Here is a 21,960-nt window from a genome sequence, read left to right as displayed (position 1 = left end):
TGCCCTTTCCAGTGTCCAGAGACAGATTTAGATCGATATTCTGGAACATCCACCTAAGTGATCCAGATGAGGATGTAGAAAATGATAGAAAAAGGGAACAGCAGGTCATGACAAACTGTTTTGAGTCAGGCCTCTTCATGATGACATCCTCAGTGCCTGCCAGGCTTATTACCACCCGAGGAGGGAGCTGGCAGTTGGTGAAAGGATGGTGGCGATGAAGGCAAAAACTGGAATGACTCGGTATTTGAAGGACAAGCCAACAAAATGGGGCATGAAACTTTTGTGTTGGCTGCTTCAAGTAATGGCTGCACACGTGAGCACGGGCTGTCATACGATGTGGTCATGAACCTGATCCAGCCATCTTCGCTTGGTACTGGGTACCACATTTACATGGACAATTTTTACATCAGTCCCAAACTGTTCATGGACCTGGATAATATGAAGCTTGGGGCATGTGTCACATACAAGGAGAACAGACGAGGATGCCCCAGAGGGAGGACAAATGCTCTCACAAAAAATCTGAAAGAGGATCTATTAGATGGATGAGAGAGGGGCCTTTGGTGTTTGTAAAGTGGATGGACACACAGGAGATGTCTGTGTGCTCCACCATCCATCATGCTTTTTTGGGTGAAACAGTGCAGAGAAGGGTGAAGGAAGGACATTCCCTGTCCTATCCCAGTGTTGGCTTATAATAAAAACATGGGTGGAGTCGACCTATCTGACCAGCTCATCCAGTACTACTGCACCCATCAGAAAACTGCACGTTGGTACAGGACAGTGTTGCTGCACTTCCTTGACATTGCAACCACAAATGCATTCATCTTGCACCGTGAGATCAGCGGTGTCAAGCAAGTGCAGTCTATGACACACGAGGACTTCATGGTGGAGCTGGTGTGTCAACTGTGTGGCACAGACATAACAGGTGTCCCACAGAACAGGAGCCAGAACCACGTTCCTGTGCCAACTGTGACAGGCACAGATCCTCACCAAAAGGCAGATTAAGGTGCCAACGGCGCCTTCACGTGGGCAACGAGGAGTGACACACAGTGGAAGTGTCAGGCCTGCGATGTGTCCCTCTGTGTTGTGTTGGACAGGAATTTTTTTTTTTTTTTTTTTTGAGTGGCACAAATAGTTAACATGTCCTGTACATATGTTTTTGAAATTTACCGTTTATATTTACATTCTAAATCTTATTTTGACATCTGATTGTTTTCTAAATAGTTTAGCATTAGCATTTACTGCACTATATTTGTACATATATTTTTTTGCAATTATAAATCTTATTGTGAAATCTGCAGTGTTGCCACAGTTACTTTGATAAAGTAATCCAATTACTGATTACTCCTTGAAAAAGTAACTTAGTTACTTTACTGATTACTCAATTGTAAAAGTAACTAAGTTAGATTACTAGTTACTTTTTTAATCTGCCGCCAACAACCCTCTGCCACCTCAACATGACAATGATACCTGTTTTGCCAAAACTCACTTTATAGTCACCCTTTCTTGACTTCAATGAAAATAAGTACTTGTTTTATAAAAAGTAAAATAATCTTTCTTGACCTCATATTTAACTGTTGACAGCACTGTAACAGTAAAACTTGCAGTTTCTAACCTACATTGTTTAGAAATGTAACTATTAAATTCTAACATTTTTCTAACATTTAAATTCTCTAAACATTTTACTTGTCAAAATTATTATTATTTAAGTAGTATTAGTAGTTGTAGTTAAAAAAAAAAAAAAAAAAAAAAAAAAAAAAAAAAAAAAAAAAAAAAAAAAAAAAACGGCTTCAAAACTGGACCTTTAATCTAGGGGCGTTGTGGGGGAGGGGGGCACATCCCTGCCCCACGCCCCATTCCATCTGGATTCGCACCTGCTTTGGCGTTTGAGCAAAAAGAATGGATAACATTTATTTATGCAGAAAACATGACCAGATTTACAGGTAAGAGTTTTATTGTGTTTTCACATCATGTGGTCCTCAGAAAGAGAGTTTAGGTGCATTTGAGTGGAAAATAGTGTTAGTTGTTGACATGTCGCGTTGGATCAGCTGTTTTTAACGAGATGATACGGAGCGGCTCAGCTCAGAATTCTAAATAAAGGAGAAAAATAAAGCATAAAAATGACTTTGTAAAGCTCAGTGCAGGTGTGCTGTTTTCACCGCGCTTTAAGAGGTGAGGACGAGTTGTAGCTGACGAAAAGCTCACAGCTCGCTTAAAGTGGGCAGTTTAGTCGAGCCCCGACCTCCTGCCCACAGACCAAGTTTAATGCTGCTGTCGACCCACAATGCAAAAATAATAGTAACGCACAGTGACTTGGAGAAGTAACTTTAATCTGATTACTCATTTGGAAAGATTAACGCGTTAGATTACTCGTTACAAAAAAAGTGGTTAGATTAGAGTAACGCGTTACTAAGTAACGCATTACTGGCATCACTGGAAATCTGACTGTTTTGTAAATAATTGTACAAAAAAAATTCCTGAAGCATTTCCTGCATTTATGTAAATAGCTGTAGTTAACTGTTTTTTTTTTTGTTTTTTTGCTCCATTTGTACATATGTTTTTGAAATTTAAAATTTATATTTACATTTGAAGTTGTGGTTTTCACAGTAAAAAAAAAAAAAAAAAAAAAAAAACTTTTTCCTACTCTGATTTTATGTTTTTGTTTTTTTAATCCCCCCCAGTGTGTGAGTGAGTGTGTATATGTATATATATGTATGTATATGCAATTTATTCTTGCAAGACAGAAGGTATGTAGTGTGTGAGTGAACGTGGTGTGCGTGTGTAATTTTAGGTTGACTGTGGTAATACAGTAGGTCAGAATGAATGGAAAAACTGGAAAGTCACACAGGTGAGGTTGTGCTGAAAAAAAATGACACCAAACAAGGCCAAGTAAACACTTTTTAAAGGTAAATTATAAAAGCAAAACCAAAAGTAGAATAGAGTACCTGAGGTTGGTCACTTTCATTGGCTCTTTACATCAAGGTATTTCATTTTTCTCTGTGATTACCAGAGTTTACATAGGATTAGTTGTCAATGATTCCACAAAATTTCTGTAAGAAATATTATTCATACAACACTTTGAATTGTACATACAAAGTCCTATGCAAAATAAAATCCAATCCATATAAATAATGTTGATTTAAAATAAATTTAAAAAATTACAAATTAAAGAAGATTGGGGTGGAATGATCACTACAGGTTTTATACAGTTGAGATAAGAAGAGTTTTAATTCTAGTTTTAAAAACCTTAATGGAACTTAATTGCTGAACTTTGTTTTTTAAAGCATTCCATGTTGTTTGTGCTGGCCTCCTGTGATTCAGTTCAAATTTATTTATATAGCACATTTTAAAACAACTGCAGTTCACCAAAGTGCTTCACAATAGCAGCATTACAATAACAAGAGGGTGTAACCAGTCACACAAGGCTAAATCAAATCGCACATACAAGACTCTACGCATGCATTCTTTAGCTCCTCTTATCTACTGCATATTCAGATCTGAAATCTTGGGATCAAACAGATCTGGGCGATTGCCAGTGAACCTCCCTGTTTTGGTGGAATTTTGACCATTACGTTAAATCCAGCTTTAGTCAGGAGTGGACTGCTTGACATTAAATTGTCTGTTAATATGACCCACGTTTTCTTGGCAGGGTAGTTGTTTTCTGAGCAACAGCAGTATCCAAACCTGTTTTTAATGTCTGTAGGTTTTAGATGCAGGGAAAATCCATGCCTATGATGAGCCTTACAGTCTTCTACAAAATCCAAGTGGCATCCTTTACAATATGGTGCAGCAGACAGGCAAACAAGAGGCAGCCGCTCTCTTAGAGGCAGCCAAACAGGTGAGTCACCTCAGGGCTGCACAGCCCAGTCTCACATTTTCTTTCGTGCCCCTGTCATGAAAAGTGCCTGAATTTTGTGATGCTGTTTTTTTATTTTGCTATTTATAATCCTCCCCTTCTCCTATCCCTAACCATAGCGTGTCTACCCTCCCCTAAGCCTAACCATAACCACCCCCCCCGTCAACCCACATTTCATGCCCCGTCACAAAATGAATTTGTGCCTCCTTTACGAAGCGCACCCTATTTTCATGCCCCCGCCCCGAACCCATAGATTAATGTACTTTGTGTAATGCTGCCACAACCTGATGTGAGACTGGGTTGCTTAGTTTGTGTAATTAATAAGATCCTGTTTAGTGCCTCCTCGCCATCCCCCACATTCAATGAAAATAACTTTATTAAACTGTCTTTTCAGGTGCATGAAAGCAGAAGTCATCCCACCATGATGAATGGGCATGTAGATACAATAGAAGACAATTTGATCATCTTTGAGACTGCTTTGTAAGTCAAATGGACATCTCAGGAGTCCTGTGGACAGGGTCTGTTCCGCCTCCAAATGTAACCTCCTGTTGTTTTTAAGTTGCATTACCAAATTGTCAATTTGTTAATAATATTGCTTTACCAAATTCTTTTTTTAATTGCATTACCAAATTGTCTTTTTTAAATTGCATTACCAATTGTGTGAACTTTTTACTCCTACCATCTGTGTACAGAGCCTGTAGAATGTTGCACAACCCCTTCCCTTAAGCATTTTTAAGTCATCAAATAAAAGTCTTTTACACAATATTTCCAGAGGTAAGATTCCAAAATGTTGTCAATATTTAATTTCAGACAAAATGGTGTATTGCACAAGTACTGTACTCGTATTATTTAATATAACCACTAAATATTCACTTTTGTAGCCAAATTGCTTTAAGTGGTTCAAGTGATGAGCATTTCCAAGTCATCAAATGTCCCTTTGAATTCAGTGACGTTCTTGAAATACAAATGTTGTGGAGGATTATCACCTTCAAGACAAAGCTTAAATGCTAAAAATTGTTAAAGGAAGCCTGAAGTTTTTTTTAATTTAATTTCATTTTTTTACTTATTTTATAAAATATAAATGCTTGAGGTGGTGAATACTTAATAGGTGCTTTATACAGATTATTTTGTGCCACACACACTTTAACAGCCTTGCATTTTTATTTTAAGCAGTAGTGTACCTTGGAATTGTGAGGTGAAAACAGTTTCAAGAATTTTAGCAAACATAACATTTTAAATAAATCACATTGACAGAAGTATTCAGACTTCAGTTAAAGCAGCTCTGGCTTGATTGTGGGCTACAGTTCAGGGGTATGCTACATAAAGCTTTGCACATCTTTGGCCATTTTCCATCATTCTTAAGCCACATTGTGCTTTGCTTTATTGTTGGTGGTGGAAGGCAAAACTTTGGCCAGGTTTGTGGGCTAAACTGTTCTGAAGCAGAGGTTTATGAGGGAAGTCTCTGCTTCCTCAGATCACCTTTCCTTCAACTCTGATTTGTCTTCTGATCACGGCTCCTGAAAAACCACCTCATTGGAATTATTGGAATTATTTCATGGATGATCCTCTGCCTGATGTCCTTCATACGTGATACTTGGAATTGAAGCCTTACAGTTCTTTGTTTCTTAACAGAATATCTGGTTTCTTGGAGTCACACACTCCTTTAGGTGCCTTTTTCCCACCTCCTCAAACACCAGACTTTTTTATATATAGTTGACTGAGGAGAGGTGTCTTTTTGTACACGCTTACTAAAGCCCATGTTAGTGGATTTGCCATGGTTGCCACACAAGGTCTCTGAAGTTCAGCCAGAGGGGACCACTGGGCTTTTGGTCTCCTCTAAAACACATCAGTAGCCTTTTCCTCCCACTTGCTTAGGTTGATTGGACTTCTTGTTCAGTGAAGAGTCCTGGTATTGATAATTATACTTTTGTGACTGCTTCATGACCTTCTTCACATTTGTGCCTTGACATTAACCACTCTTAGATTTACGGGTAATCTCTTTTCCCCATGACCTTGATTCTTACCTGTGGGACTTTGAGCTAGATAGACATGTGCCTCTAATTAAGTGTCCAAACAGTTTATCTCCTCTGTATTACAAGTAACAACAGGGAATGCAGTGGGACACATGATGCCCAAACTTCAAGCTTTGTAGCAAATGATCTGAATACTTGTACGAAGTCCTGTTTGATTGGCTTTTCCCAAAAGGGTACAACACAAAATACAAAAAAAAAGGAAACCTTGAAGGAGTTCTTAAAATATTCATATTCAACACACCGATATCACTTTATACAAATATCTTATTTCAGAATTAGCTGTTTATTAACTGTTGATTGTTGGATCAACATTAACTGATGGATCCAAACATTAACTGTTGATCCATCAGCTGTGGACCACTGCACCAAATCTACTGACAAATCAACCCACCAGCAAAACTGGATAATTAATATTTGGACAAACAAGCATTTTATGAATTTATAACATTAAAAAACATCTTAGTTTTTACAGATATACCACCCCCCACCCTCGGGTGACTGTTATAGTTAAGTCGGAGTTCATCTGAGCTTTTTATAATTAATTTATTTTTTAAATGTATGTTCGAACTGACCATTCAGTGCTTGACTTTTATTATAGTTTGAGGGACTAATACTTCTATTGCAAGTTGACATTGTCATCTGTCCTTCAGCTGAACCCAAGGATTACATTCCTAAATTAAACATTAAGATGGAACACATTGTACCAAGTAACTCACAATAACCTTTTAAACTTGGTTGACGCATTATTTTCTCAAATTATATTTGCACTGAAACTGCTCCAGAAAAATGATACAGACCCGAGTCCAACTGGTTAATCTCGTGTTTATAAACCTTGTTCTACCATTTCATCACTCCATAGGAGTTACTAACTGAGCTACTTTTCACATAGCTACAGATCCAAAGTGCACTGCCTAGCAACAGCAGGCCTACATTTAATGTCTCTTTTAATTTCTGTTGCAGTAAATTGCACTGACTTCACTTCTCTGGCAGAAGCTGTTGAACACAGCAGGTCGACTTCAGTGGAGTCACTTAAACTGCTACAACAATCTTAAGTCATTTTGTAATAAATATTTAATGCAAGTTTCATTTTGTCACTAAATTGGACCTGCAGCTCTTTAAGAAGCTGTGAGATCTGTCTGCCTGGGTGGTTGCCATTCAGGGTCTTAAGGTGGTTCCATGGTGCCGTGGATGTAGTGAGGATGTAGCGAAGCACAGCATCAGCACGCACGCCGACATGGCTAGACTTGAAATCAGTGATCTTCTTGCGAATGTAGATACAGCTGGGCCTACATAGCAATTAAGAATGCTGGTTGTACAGATGGCATCTTTGTTTTTTAGTGCAACAAAGTACATTTTTAAATCTTTTTTTGAACATTATTTTTGACTGTACCCCTAAAGATGCTGTTAAAACTAACAGTGAGTCCTAGTAGTTTTATGTATTTGTGTAACATATTGAAAATATTTTGTTTAAAAACAAACTCTGCCTGGTTCATGGTGATTTAGTTTCACAGTAATGGGGGATTTCTCAGAAAAGTTTAATTTATTTGCTTTTTTCCTCCCCCACAGACACTAGGTTGAATGTAAATAGCACATGGTTTTGTGATAGCTCGTACTCATTTCTGTGTTTAGTCTTAAGTGACACTATTTAAAAGCCATTACAAAATTTTTGCTGCTGTTATTACTTTTACTGAAGCTGTCTTGAAAGGATGAGAACCATGTGGAATTTAGAATTTAGCTGCTATAAATATGTAACTGAGGAAATTGTTTAAATAAAAGTTACTTTTACTTCACTGTGATGGTGATATGTTTATTATTTCAAAATTCCAGTTTCTACATTTTGTTTTTAAAAGTGCTGCATACAGTGCATCCGGAAAGTATTCATAGCGCTTCACTTTTTCCACATTTTATGTTACAGCCTTATTCCAAAATGGAGTAAATTCATAACAAAAATGTGGAAAAAATGAATGCTTTGTGAATACTTTCTGGATGCACGGTAAAGAACCACTGTTCTTACTCTTTGAATAGTGTTTCTCTAATGCTATCTTGTGCTCGCTCTATCCGCACTTAATCTGTCGGGATATCCCAACAGATTGATAAATGTATGTGGGTGTGTGTGCGCGTGCGTGTGTGTGTACGTGTGTGTGTGTGTACAGTAGTGTTCAGAGTAATAGTATTGCTATGTGACTAAAAAGATTAATCCAGGTTTTGAGTATATTTCTTATTGTTACATGGGAAACAAGGTACCAGTAGATTCTCACAAATCCAACAAGACCAAGCAGTCATAATATGCACACTCTTAAGGCTATGAAATTGGGCTATTGGTTAAAAAAAAAAAAAAGTGGAAAAGGGGGTGTTCACAATAATACGAGGTCTGTGAGCAAAGTATCGGACCTTTTTATTTTTTTCAAAAACCATATGGATTTGAATCACGTGTGATTGTATCAGACGAGCTTGAACCTTCGTCCGCATGCGTGAGTTTTTTCACGCCTGTCGGTTGCGTCATTCGGCTGTGAGCAGTGGTCCACCCCTCTCGTCGGATTTTTATTGCGAATAAATGTCTGAATGATTTGGAGCTTTGCTGCATCAATTTTTTTTTCCAGAAACTGAGAGACCGCCAGGTGGACACCGTTCGGAAAAATTAATATGGCTTTCAGAGACGATTTTATGGGGATTATACAGATTAAGGAGTGTTACTGTGGCTTTGAGGATGGCCCACAACTGCTGAGAGCGCGGCGTGCTCCCAGCGCCGATTGATATGCTCAAACAACCAGATAATTTCCAACGTGAAGGCTTTGTTGATCCGGGACCTCGTCTGACTTTCACAAAAAGGCAGAAGTCGTGGACATCAGCACTTTTTCAGCACATTCCACTGTTACAGGAGTTTTTTTTCATGGAAAGAAAAGTGGAGGGATGCGCCACGGAGCCGTTCATTACGCGGCACAAAACCACCTCCGTGTTGGTCTCACAGGATGGCTTTCAGGTGGATTTCAGATGGATTCCGGTTGCTTTTCAGTCGTGTGATTATCCGAATGTGATTGTGCATGAGCTGGACATGCCTGAACATGTCCTGGAAGGCTTCATCACGGCGTTGCTTTGCGCTCCTCTTTCCATGACAAACTCCTGTAACAGTGGAATGTGCTGTTCATGTCTAAACTGAACGCTGTCTTGATCCGGTATGTCGTCTGACTAGCACAGGAATTGTGAAAAGACGTGGACATCAGCACATTAAGACAGATGTGCGGAGTTCCACATGGTGCAAAGAAACGCCGTGATGAAGCCTTGCAGGACATGTTCGGGCATGTCCAGCTCATGCACAATCACAATCGGATAATCACACGATTGAAAAGCAACCGGAATCGACCTGAAAGCCATCCTGTGAGACCAACACGGAGGTGGTTTTGTGCCGCGTAATGAACGGCTCCGTGGCGCGTCCCTCCGCTTTTTTTTCCATGAAAAAAACTCCTGTAACAGTGGAATGTGCCGAAAAAGTGATGATGTCCACGTGTCCTGCCTTTTTGTGAAAGTCAGACGAGGTCCCGGATCAACAAAGCCTTCACGTTGAAAATGATCTGGTTGTTTGAGCATGTTGATCGGCGCTGGGAGCGCGCCACGCTTTCAGCAGTTGTGGGCCGTCCTTAAAGTGGCAGTAACACTCCTTAATCTGTATAATCCCCATAAAATCGTCCATGAAAGCCATACTAATTTTCCGAACGGTGTCCACCTGGAGCTCTCTCTGTTTCTGGAAAAAAATTGATGCAGCAAAGCTCCAAATCGTTCAAACATTTATTCGCAATAAAAATGGGGTGGACCACTGCTCACACAAAGCCTGCTCACAGGTGAATCAATCAATCAATCAATTTTTTTTTTATATAGCGCCAAATCACAACAAACAGTTGCCCCAAGGCGCTTTATATTGTAAGGCAAGGCCATACAATAATTATGTAAAACCCCAACGGTCAAAACGACCCCCTGTGAGCAAGCACTTGGCTACAGTGGGAAGGAAAAACTCCCTTTTAACAGGAAGAAACCTCCAGCAGAACCAGGCTCAGGGAGGGGCAGTCTTTTGCTGGGACTGGTTGGGGCTGAGGGAGAGAATGAATGAATGACGCAACTGACAGGCGTGAAAAAACTCACGCATGCGCACGAAGATTCAAGCTTGTCTGATGCAATCACACGTGATTCAAATCCATATGGTTTTTGAAAAAAATAAAAAGGTCCGATACTTTTCTCACAGACCTCGTAGTAGCATGTCTGCTGCATGTCCTCGTAGTCTGCTGTTGACACTACAAACTCAAAACTATTATGTTCAAACTGCTTTTTTAGCAATCCTGTGAATCACTAAACTAGTATTTAGTTGTATAACCATAGTTTTTCATGATTTCTTCACATCTGCAAGGCATTAATTTTGTTGATTTGGAACCAAGATTTTGCTTGTTTACTAGTGTGCTTGGGGTCATTGTCTTGTTGAAACACCCATTTCAAGGGCATGTCCTCTTCAGCATAAGGCAACATGACCTCTTCAAGTATTTTGACATATTCAAACTGATCCATGATACCTGGTATGCGATATATAGGCCCAACACCATAGTAGGAGAAACATGCCCATATCATGATGCTTGCACCACCATGTTTCACTGTCTTCACTGTGAACTGTGGCTTGAATTCAGAGTTTGGGGGGCATCTCACAAACTGTCCCTTGGACCCAAAAAGAACAATTTTACTCTCATCAGTCCACAAAATATTCCTCCATTTCTCTTTAGGCAAGTTGATGTGTTCGTTGGCAAATTGTAACCTCTTCTGCACATCTTTTATTTAACAGAGGGACTTTGCGGGGGATTCTTGCAAATAAATTAGCTTCACACAGGCGTCTTCTGTCACAGCACTTACAGGTAACTCCAAGACTGTCTTTGATCATCCTGGAGCTGATCAGTGGGTGAGCCTTTGCCATTCTGGTTATTCTTCTATCCATTTTGATGCTTGTTTTCCATTTTCTTCCAAGTGTCTTTTTTTTTTTTTGTCCATTTCAAAGCATTGGAGATCACTGTAGATGAACAGCCTATAATTTTTGCACCTGTGTATAAGTTTTCCCCTCTCCACTCAACTTTTTAATCAAACTACTCTGTTCTTCTGAACAATGTCTTGATTGTCCCATTTTCCTCAGGCTTTCAAAGAGAAAAGCATGTTCAAAAGGTGCTGGCTTCATCCTTAAATAGGGGACACCTGATTCACACCTGTTTGTTCCACAAAATTGATGAACTCACTGACTGAATGCCACACTACTATTATTGTGAACACCCCCTTTTCTACTTTTTTTTTTTTTTTTACTCATAGCCCAATTTCATAGCCTTAAGAGTGTGCATATCATGAATGCTTGGTCTTGTTGGATTTTTGAGAATCTACTGAATCTACTGGTACCTTGTTTCCCATGTAACAATAAGAAATATACTCAAAACCTGGATTAATCTTTTTAGTCACATAGCACTACTATTATTCTGAACACTACTGTGTGTGTGTGTACTCAAACACATGCACAATTAATTTCAACTTGTTTAACCTGAAACACCTGTACATGTACAGTGGTTGACCAATTTAATGTTAAGTTTTTTTTTGTTTTGTTTTTTAAACCACAGATATTCAATACATGCAAGCCTCAATGGTAGGTGTCAGATTGGGGGAACTTCCTCAAAGCCATCTGCCTCCCAGTCTGCACCGACTGTAACCTTTTATATTTGATATGATCAGGATTCATCCACTTGAATTTAATATATCAACACCAGACGGGAACATCTTGAAACACTGAAGACATAAGTTCAAGAGAATTTTTTTGGTACATCTTGGTTTCGGAAATGTTTGAAATTTTAAATAATGCTTTAACAGTGTCTGTCTGAAATGTACTTTCAGATTTTTTCAGATTTGTGAAAACTTTGGGGGGAGAGGGGTGGAGGAAAAAATGTATTTGGCCAGTAGCTTACCTGCTTATTACTTGACTTTGTTTGTTTTAACCTAAATAAATTCTATCTTCTGAGATAGAATATTGACATTTTAATTGAATTGAATGGGTGCCCTCAGACCATCGCATGACATTTGTCTTTTGAGACCTGTTTTGGGAGTGTGATCAGTGAAGTTTGGTCCTCAAATGCCTTTGCAGCTAAGCTTGTGAACAGGAATGTGGTATTTCGTTATGGCAATAAATCTCATCTCATTTCATTGGTGCAAGACCGTTGTTATTCACTGCAGAGTGATGATGGAGAAACGGTTACAAAGAAAGAAAAATACCAGAACTGTTGTCACATTAGGAAGAAATGGATAACAGGATTGTTCTGTACTGTCTCCCTACCCAGGCTTAGGGTTATCCAACACAGGCACAGTACATATCCCAAGCCCCGATAATGACGTGTTCTTCATCCTGCTACATCATTTAGCTTTGAAATCACCATTCTATTTGACACTGGTGCAGGGAACAAAAGAAGACTGCTGAACATCTGACTTAGCCAGAGAAATTGTTCTCAGTCAACTTGCAAAAAATAGCTCATTCAAAAACAATCCTGACAATGTATTCCGTAGCTGAGACGGTGCATTGGCTTCTTGGCGCACAGACTGCCGTCTGTTTCCCTCAGTCCAGCAAAAAATCACGACAAATTTGCTGACCTCTTTATGTCCAGCGCTTGTATTTCAGCTAGAAACACCCCAGCAAATACTGCAAATGCCTCCGGACGGCTTACAGCGTACTGGATTTTTTGTTTGTGTGTGTGTGTGTTAAAACAATGAGCACCATCAATAAGCTTGTTCAAATCATCATCTGTAACCAAAACAAACCCCTTCATATTTGTTTTTAAGCTCAGTGCACGTAATGTCAGTGTGCAATGGTACAAAAGTATAGAACCAAAATTGCACGGTAAATGGAAAAAAATGGGACAAATGATCAGTAATATCACACTGACATGCAAACCAAGTCAAATGACTATTTAGGCGTTATATAATTTGTTTTAATATCGCAAACTTTGTCAGACTGCAGCCTTCTACCGCCTGTTTTGAAGTAGAGGTGGGCGGATCGATCCTAATATCGATAACAACGCTGGTATTGATATTGAACAATCCTCGTGTAAAAAGATCAATACTCAAGCTTTTTTCCTCTCCTGCATGCACTGACTGCTGTGCACATATGGAGATAAATCCAGGCCAAAGGTTTTGTAATCTGAAAATAAAAAAGATTGCAAAAATAAATTTTGAAACTGAAAATTCGTTTGTTCTTTAATTTTCTAATCATTTAAAAAGTATTATCAAAATAAAAATCTGAAAATAAAAAAGATTGAAAAAATAAATTTTGAAACTGAAAATTCTATGTTCTTTAATTTTCTAATTATTTAAAAAGTATTATCAAAATAAGTGTAAGATATATATTTTTCGGTTTAAATATTTTTGATTCAGCTCTGTAATTATTTTGATCAAATTTATTTTTATTCATATTTTTTTCACCTTCAGTCTTTTTTTCACTTTATCTTATTTGTTTAGTTTCAAAATTTTGGGCCCCTTTTGGCGTGGGAGGGCGTGGCTTCGATTGAGAGGGGTGTGGAATTGTGAGTGACAGGAGAGCAATCAGTCCTCACGATGTCGCTTTCAGGAAATGTGGGTCCTTTGATAGATAATGACTTAACACTTTCGCTCCACTGTTTTGCCTTGATACTTGTAAATAAAGTGTTGCTAAGTACAAAGATGTCTATTACAAGTAATTCTAGACCACTCTTGGCCATTTTTTATGTAAAAACTGGAAAATATGTAAGATTGTAAAGTTTAACACCTATACCTAAAAAAAAAAAAAAAAGTCCTAAATCCACACAAGACCGTGAACTCAGCGCAGCATCGCCGTATGAAAATGAGGCAGGTCGGTCATTTTACAGGCTGCCAGCAGTTATTGTCCATCAAGCAGTGAGGTGTTATGAGCTTTCTAAGTGACACACAGACAGACCTGGCTCAGCAGATCTGAAGGAAGCTTTAATATGGCCAGAACCAAGCAGACCGCCCGTAAATCCAAAGCCGCCCGGAAGAGCGCTCCGGCTACTGGTGGTGTGAAGAAGCCTCACCATTACAGGCCCGGCACTGTGGCACTCTGTGGCTACCAGAAATCCACTGAGCTGCTGATCCACAAGCTGCCCTTCCAGCACCCGGTGAGAGAAATCGCTCTGGACTTCAAGACTGACCTCTGCTTTCAGAGCTCGGCTGTGATGCTCTGCAAGAGGCCGACCTGGTCGGCAGCTTGTGGATCAGCAGCTCGGTGGATTTCTGGTAGCGGTGGATCTCTCTCAGCGCCTCAGTGCCGGGCCTGTAACGGTGAGGCTTCTTCACACCGCTGGTAGCCGGAGCGCTCATCCAGCTTGGGATTTATGGGCGGTCTGCTTGGTTCTGGTCATATTAAGTTTACGCTGTGCAACCGCTGGACACTTTGTTACATCATCATTAAATTCACTATCCGGTACAACATACGGATCCACTGAACCAAATGCTACACATCGATCACAATAAACAGCTTTATCTCAAGGGTTTAAAGCTTCGTAATAAGCTTTCATTCTATTTTCTTTCACGCGCCAGCCACGTAATAATCCACGATGGAGACGGGAGCAGAGTCGTTATCTCTATCAAAGTACCCACGTTTCCTGAAAGCAACATCATGTGATGACGATTGCTCTGCTGTCACTCACAATTCCACGCCCCTCTCAATCGAAGCCACGCCCACCCATGTCAGAACGGGCCAAAAGATTGAAACTGAAAAAATAAGATCTGAAAGTGAAAAAAGATCTGAAGGTAAAAAAAAAAAATATGAATGAAAATAAATTTGATCAAAATAATTAGAGCTGAATCAAAAATATATTTAAACTGAAAAATATATATCTTATACTTTTTTTATTTTAATAATACAAAAAAATTCAAGAACAAACATTGAATTTTCAGTTTCAAAATTTATTTTTTTAGTCTTTTTTTATTTTCAGATTACAAAACTTTCGGCCTGGATTTACCTCTATATGCACACAGATTCATCAAAGTCTACTCTCTGTAAGAGCAGCGCACCCTTGTATTGTGGTTTGTCAGCCCTCTACCTCAGGAGATTTTGTTTTAAATTGTGTTGAGTGATATTTTTTAAACAAAAATGTTGATTGTGATAATAAATTATTTTGTTGTCACGTACAATGGCGAAATTCTATCCTAGGTCCTTTAGATCTATGAATCTTAAATATGAAAAAGTGTCGGTATCGATATTGGCGATACTGGGCCTGTATTTACTTGGTATTGGATCAATACCAAAATTCCCGGTATCGCCCACCTCTATTTTGAAGAAAGATATGAGACCGAGGCGGCAGTCAAAAATTTAGACATAAAAAAACAAACAAAAAAACAAACAAAAAAAAAACGATCCCTTAACTGTTCCTTAATTAATAATTTGCTGTTAAATAATTCCGTCCGGTGTTTGCGCTTTAGAAAACAACGTTGCTCAATAATCCAGTTCTGCCCAGAAATTAAACAAATAACGGCCGTTGCTAAGGTAAACGTCTCTTTAGCAACCATTTAAGCCCGTCGGAGCTATAAGACGTGATAGTGTGAAGTTAGATGGTGTTACGGAAAGTCGGGACATCGATTTTCGGCTTCGGGATCACGCAGAGGACACAGGCAGCACATTTTCAGGTTTTGTCCCCTGTTGCGCACGACTGACCTTTAAAGATAAACGACAGAGAAATGGGTTGAGCCAAAGAATTATTGAGGGTGCTGATACATGCGAGTGATCCACACAGCATCCAAAAAGTACTCGGGAAGAGATGGACGAACACACCAAAAAGAGGAACCCGGCAGCGACGGCGAACCTTTTGTCCAAGCTTGTGTTTTGGTAAATCGACAAAAGACCTCTGAACGCTAATTACGTGTTTGTGTGGTTTTGGATGCGTCTGTCGGCATTTTTGCTCTGTTGTGCAAGTTAACAGTACTCAACATTAATGCTAGATAGAAATGTTAAAAGCAGTTTCTAACATTTACTCTGTATTGCTTGCTCATTTTGTTTAAAGTTCTCGCGCTTTCAGGTATTAGACGGTGGTCAGAGAAGTGACGTTGCGTTTCTCGTACCGACGAGGCGAACAGGAAATGTAGGGAACAACTTGATAACTGATAATAACTATCAAGAAAATATATTTTGTCAACTGTTTCAAACAGGATTTCCTGTTTTAAGCTGTACAGGTATTCTTTTCTAGGCAACTGAATGACATCAAATTTAGTTATGTTAATGCAGAAGATAAGACATTAGTAACAGGGGCGTAGGTTTGCATATGGACCATAGGGACAAGTCACAACCAATATTTTGGGATGGCAAAATAGTCCCTACCAATATTTAGAATTTTTTTTATATAACAAAATCATTCACTATTTTTTTGCGAACTCGATACTATAATTTTAGTCGTCACGTTTTGTGTTTTCGACGTGCCAGAATGACAGGGTTACCCATGTTGCAATTTCATTGGCTCACGTTCTTCTCACATGGACGTAAACAAAGCGCATCTCGTGGCAGGCAGTGCTTAATTTGTAAAGTGGGAGGTCCCAGAGCGCAGAGGATGGGTGGCTCCGGTGCAGTGTTGCCAGATGTACGATAATTATCGTATTTGTACGATAGTTTTGCCCTCTGTACGATCAATAAATGTACGATCAATAATGGGGAAAAAAATCCAATATGTACGATAATTTCAGTTGGTTGCCCAAACACGCATCTCTCTCTGACACCCAAGAATCATTTTGCAGGTGTTGCACTCAGGCGGCATCAAATGCTGGCTTTGGGCGACCGGGACAGTCATTTGAAAGCCCGCCCCCTCTCTATACAAAGTAATGAGTTCCCATCCAATCTTTACTGTGACAAGAAGATTCCCCAACCATCTTTTTTTTTTTTCGAAACTTTATTTCAACAAATGCAATAACAAACGAACAAAACAAGAGCAAAGAGATATACAAGAATAATAAAAAAAAAAGTTCAAGTTCCTTATGGAGGTGTCAACATTTTTTTCTGTGTTCAACAAAATCTGCACAAGTGGCCATGGCATCAGATGACGACAGCGACCTCGAGGTTGAATTCGACTCTTTCTAGTCTGGTAATTAACACGTTTGTGTCCCTTCACAGAAAAAAAAAATCTTTCTAGTCTGGTAGTGCATTTGCTTGTGCATTTGCGTTCTTTTTGTGCCATAGTGTCCCCATTACTATAATTACTGTTTAAAAATGTGACATAAAATTCTTTGTAAATTAAAAAAAAAATGCTAAAAATAGCTACGTTGTATGCGTTTTGTTTGTGTACGATAATTTCTCCCAAAATACGATAATTTTGAGGTTTTGGTACGATAGTTTCATATTTCATATCTGGCAACACTGCTCCGGTGCAGAAAAAAAAGAAGGGCGGGGGCTTGCGAACAATGCTGTGCGCCACACTTAAAATAAACTGCACACCCACACAAACACGCACGCACACCTTCACAAATGACACTAACACCCTGCCTTTTCCTCAAAAATTACTACATTTATGTTTGCTGTCTGTCTCTGTACTTTTCTGTCACTTTTGCGCTCTTTTTCATACTTTTCCCTCGTTTCAAAAGTCACCGAACGCACTTTACCGTAATATATGCAACATATAGCATACTGTTGGAAAGCACGGGTTCTTGGCTTGCTGTCAGTGTTGAAATTTTTCAGCGTGAGGGCTTACATGAGAACTTACGGTAATGAGAATCAGCGGCGCACTAGTGTGAAACTTCCATGTTTTTCCTCTGCGTTATGACATCACAGGCTTACGTTTACCGTAATACACCATATATATCATTGTAAAGCCCTTATTTTTTTGTTGGCAAATTAGGTTGCCAGATACCTACAACTGCATTATTGATGAAGAGAATAGATTATACATCTTGGTTGCAAAAACTTTTTTTTTTTGTTAGCTCCACAAGTATTTTTTTTGTTGTCTTGTTCTCTCAGGTGTAGGCCTATAGAATAGATTCGTGATTTTGGGTGCAATTTTGTTATTTAAGCTATTTGTTTGTCTGCCTACACACTTAATAATGTAAATAAAGTGTTAAATTATTCAGCATTATGTCGTCATATGTTATGTATTATGCTGTACTTGTGCGTCTAATGGTATGAGTGGGTTAGGGGGTGGTGGTGGTGGTGGGCGGGGGGGTGGTATTGTCGCTACCAAAGCTGAGACCAAACCTACGCCCTTGATTAGTAAAGGTTCCACATTTTTCAGTTGGTATGCAATTGTTCGACGGTCCCTAACTCACTGACAGTTTCTGTTCATAATTGTTGGTGTTTGCTGTGCATCGCAGGGTTGTTTTTCCCTGTGCATTTCGAAGCAAAACTATCTAAAATCAGAGCTGTGATATTCAAGTTTACTTCTTTCATGTCATGCACAGGGTGTTTAGATTTCACTGACGGCGTGAATAAAGATTTATTGAACTGTAACCACGCCGAATGTCTGAATATCGAATATCAAACTAACATAACCTCATGTTATGTTTTCTGTTGTCATTCACAGGTGCATCTCAAATAATAAGATTATGGAAAAAGTTAAGTGTGTGTGTGTGTATGTATGTATGTACGAGGGCTGTCAATAAAGTAACGGCCCTTTTTATTTTTTTCAAAAACTACGAGGGCTGTCCGTAAAGTATAGGTCCTTTTTATTTTTTTCAAAAACTATGGATTTCATTCATATGTTTTTACGTCAGACATGCTTGAACCCTCGTGCGCATGCGTGAGTTTTTCCACGCCTGTCGGTGACGTCATCCGCCTGTGAGCACTCCTTGTGGGAGTAGTCGTCCAGCCCCTCGTCGGAATTCCTTTGGCTGAGAAGTTGCTGAGAGACTGGCGCTTTGTTTGATAAAAATTTTTTCTAAACCTGTGAGACACATCGAAGTGGACATGGTTCGAAAAATTAAGCTGGTTTTCGGTAAAAATTTTAACAGCTGATGAGAGATTTTGAGGTGATACTGTCGCTTTAAGGACTTCCCACGGTGCGAGACGTCGTTCAGCGCTCTCAGGCACCATCATCAGCCTGTTTCAAGCTGAAAACCTCCACATTTCAGGCTCTATTGATCCAGGACGTCGTGAGAGAACATAGAAGTTTCAGAAGAAGTTGGTTTCAGCATTTTATCTGGATATTCCACTGTTAAAGGAGATTTTTTTTAATGAAAGACATGCGGGCGGATTGCAGCGTCGGCTCGCAGCCGCCGCGACGCTCCGCCACAGGAAAAACACCTCTGTTGGAAGCCTTAAAGACAAGTTGGAACATGTCCAGCTGTTAAACAATTTCTCATATACTCACTCCACTGAAAGCCATCAAAAGCCGCCTGGATTTTACAAATGGTTATCAACACGGAGGTGTTTGCGCCGGCTGCGTCCCGACGCGCGGACCCGTCTGCACGTCTTTCATTAAAAAAATCTCCTTTAACAGTGGAATATCCAGATAAAATGCTGAAACCGACTTCTTCTGAAACTTCTCTGTTCTCTCACGACGTCCTGGATCAATAGAGCCTGAAATGTGGAGGTTTTCAGCTTTTAACAGGCTGACGGCGCCTGAGAGCGCTGAGCGACATCTCGCATCGTGGGAAGTCCTTAAAGCGACAGTATCACCTTAAAATTTTCACTGAAAACCAGCTTAATTTTTCGACCCGTGTCCACTTCGATGTGTCTCACAGGTTTAGAAAAAACTTTGATCAAACAAAGCGCCAGTCTCTCAGCAACTTCTCAGACAAAGGAATTCCGACGAGGGGCTGGACGACTCCTCCCACAAGGAGTGCTCACAGGCGAATGACGTCACCGACAGGCGTGGAAAAACTCACGCATGCGCACGAGGGTTCAAACATGTCTGACGTAAAAACATATGAATGAAATCCATATAGTTTTTGAAAAAAATAAAAAGGACCTATACTTTATGGACAGACCTCGTATATGTGTATATATATGTATATATATGTATATGTGTGTGTATATATATATGTGTATATGTGTATGTGTGTGTATATATATATATGGGCAGCACGGTGGATTAGTGGTTAGCACTGTTGCCTCACAGCAAGAAGGTCGTGGGATCGATTCCCACCTGTGGCCCTTTCTGTGTTGGAGTTTCCATATTCTCCCCGTGTTCCTCCCGGTGCTTCAGTTTCCTCCCACATTTAAAGATATGCAAGTTAGTTAAATTTGAAACTCTATAATTGCTCATGTCTCCCTTGCAAAAGAAATCTTGATCTCAATGGGACTAACCTGGTTAAATAAAGGTTAAAAATATATATGCAGTACTGTGAAAAAGTGTTTGCCCCTTTCAGCTTTTACATGTTAAAATTTTCCAGGACATCAAAAAAAAAAAAAAAAATTCAGGCTTTGTATATTAAAATTATGTCCTTTAAACTCACAGTGAAAAGTAATCTCTACATCATGAATTAAAAAGAAAAATTTAAAAGCCAAAATGATGGCGTGAATAAGTAGGCGCCCCCTTTAGTATCGCACATGTAAAACATCACTTTTACATCCAGTTTTTTCAAACAAGTCGGGATGGATGCATGAACATTCCCAAGACACTGATTATGTCTTGGACATTATTTACATGAATTATGAATAAATAAAAACAGTATGGTATGGCTCTATGGTAAATCTGTGGAAACGACTTCTCAAAAACTGAGTGACTATATAAGGAGATTTGAGAGGAAAGCCACCCAGACAACCCTGAAGAAGTTATAGACTTCTGTGGCTGTGATTGTAGAAATTGTTCATAGTGCAAGTTTTGCATCTTGCATCACCACTCATGTCTTCATAGTGGAGTTGCACAGGGAAGAATTTTCTTTAAACAAAATAGATCAAATCAATGCTTGAATCTCCGATGTGCCTTCTTGCAAATATTAGTTGAACTTTCAATTGTTCTTTTTCATATATATATATATATATATATATATATATATATATATATATATATATATATACACACACACACCATGTCATTATGAAGCTGTATAACTGGTGATGCACAATTTCCTCAATCGCGGTTCAATGGTGGTTTTCCTCTCTAATCTCCTTCTTATACAGTCACTCAGTTTTTGAGAACTGTCTGCTCCACACAGATTTACCATAGAGTACCACACTGTTTGTATGTCTTCATAATTTTTCAGTGTAATCTCTTTCGCATAGAGTTGAAGGGTGATTCTTAGACTACGGGCACTTATGTCCTTTGATCATATTGTATGAAAAACAGAAAAAAGGGGAAATTTCACACTTTTATAGTTATCTTTACAATGAAAGTGTGTTAAGAAATTTGTGTTCTAGTAGTCTATGATGACTTTTTCACCTTTTTTCAGCATCATTATAAAAAATATTGCCGTTTTGTGCTTGTCCCACACCCAGACTTTTGATCTTCAATGATAAAAATGAATGGTAAAGAAACGTTTTTTCTAATGTTTTAAAATATCTCTGAATAAAATATCAGTAAAGTAATCAAAACATAATTGGGGTAGTCAGTGTCATACAACTGTTGTGATTTGTTTTAAACAAAATGTAGTTGTCCCACACTATTGCCATAATTTCCACCACAACACTGTAATGTCCCTTTAAACAGTATCTATGAAAGATTGTTTGGGTAGTTTCTATGGAGATAAACAGTGACATCAGAGCACATGTATATAGCGCCAAATCACAACAAACAGTTGCCCCAAGGCGCTTTATATTGTAAGGCAATGGTGTGGAGGAAATTACATTTACAAGGCCAATAGTGCCCATAGTTAAAGAATCACCCTGAAGAGCATCCAGATGCCATCGAATGTGAGCCCACTCAAGTCGGTTATGACAACGAACCGCAGTCAGGTTAACCCTCTGGGGTCCGAGGGCATTTTTTGGACAGTTCACTCGCCTGGCATAAATGTTTTATTATTGCTGTTAACAGCTCTCCCTGCATCCCACAATCAAATTTTATGTCTCAATTTTTTTTTCAGGACAACCTGTGCTTTCATAATATATATGCTTTTGTTGTGTTTTATACGTGTAATAAAGCTTTACAATCAGAAATAAGAAAGGAAAAAGTA

General features: G+C 39.0%; 1 protein-coding gene across 3 annotated transcripts in view; it reads left to right on the top strand.

Annotated features, from left to right (window-relative positions):
* The window catches only part of LOC117515689 (multidrug resistance-associated protein 4-like), a 216,465-nt gene that overhangs the window by 120,129 nt on the left and 74,376 nt on the right, over positions 1-21,960 (top strand). The window contains exons 30-31 of one of the 3 annotated variants that reach the window (XM_034176371.1): positions 3,701-3,835; positions 4,248-6,047. The exons of 1 other annotated variant lie outside the window; for it this stretch is intronic. In XM_034176371.1, coding sequence (XP_034032262.1) covers positions 3,701-3,835; positions 4,248-4,337 — 225 coding nt within the window. In that variant the 3' untranslated portion in view covers positions 4,338-6,047. Of the gene's footprint in view, positions 1-3,700; positions 3,839-4,247; positions 6,048-21,960 lie in introns of those variants that run through there. One more of the 3 variants, XM_034176378.1, reaches the window with a different exon arrangement.

Source organism: Thalassophryne amazonica, chromosome 1 (assembly GCF_902500255.1).
Source record: "Thalassophryne amazonica chromosome 1, fThaAma1.1, whole genome shotgun sequence".
Taxonomy (NCBI): domain Eukaryota; kingdom Metazoa; phylum Chordata; class Actinopteri; order Batrachoidiformes; family Batrachoididae; genus Thalassophryne; species Thalassophryne amazonica.
The sequence above is the reverse complement of the archived record's forward strand: the minus strand, read 5'-3'. Positions and strand labels throughout refer to the sequence as shown.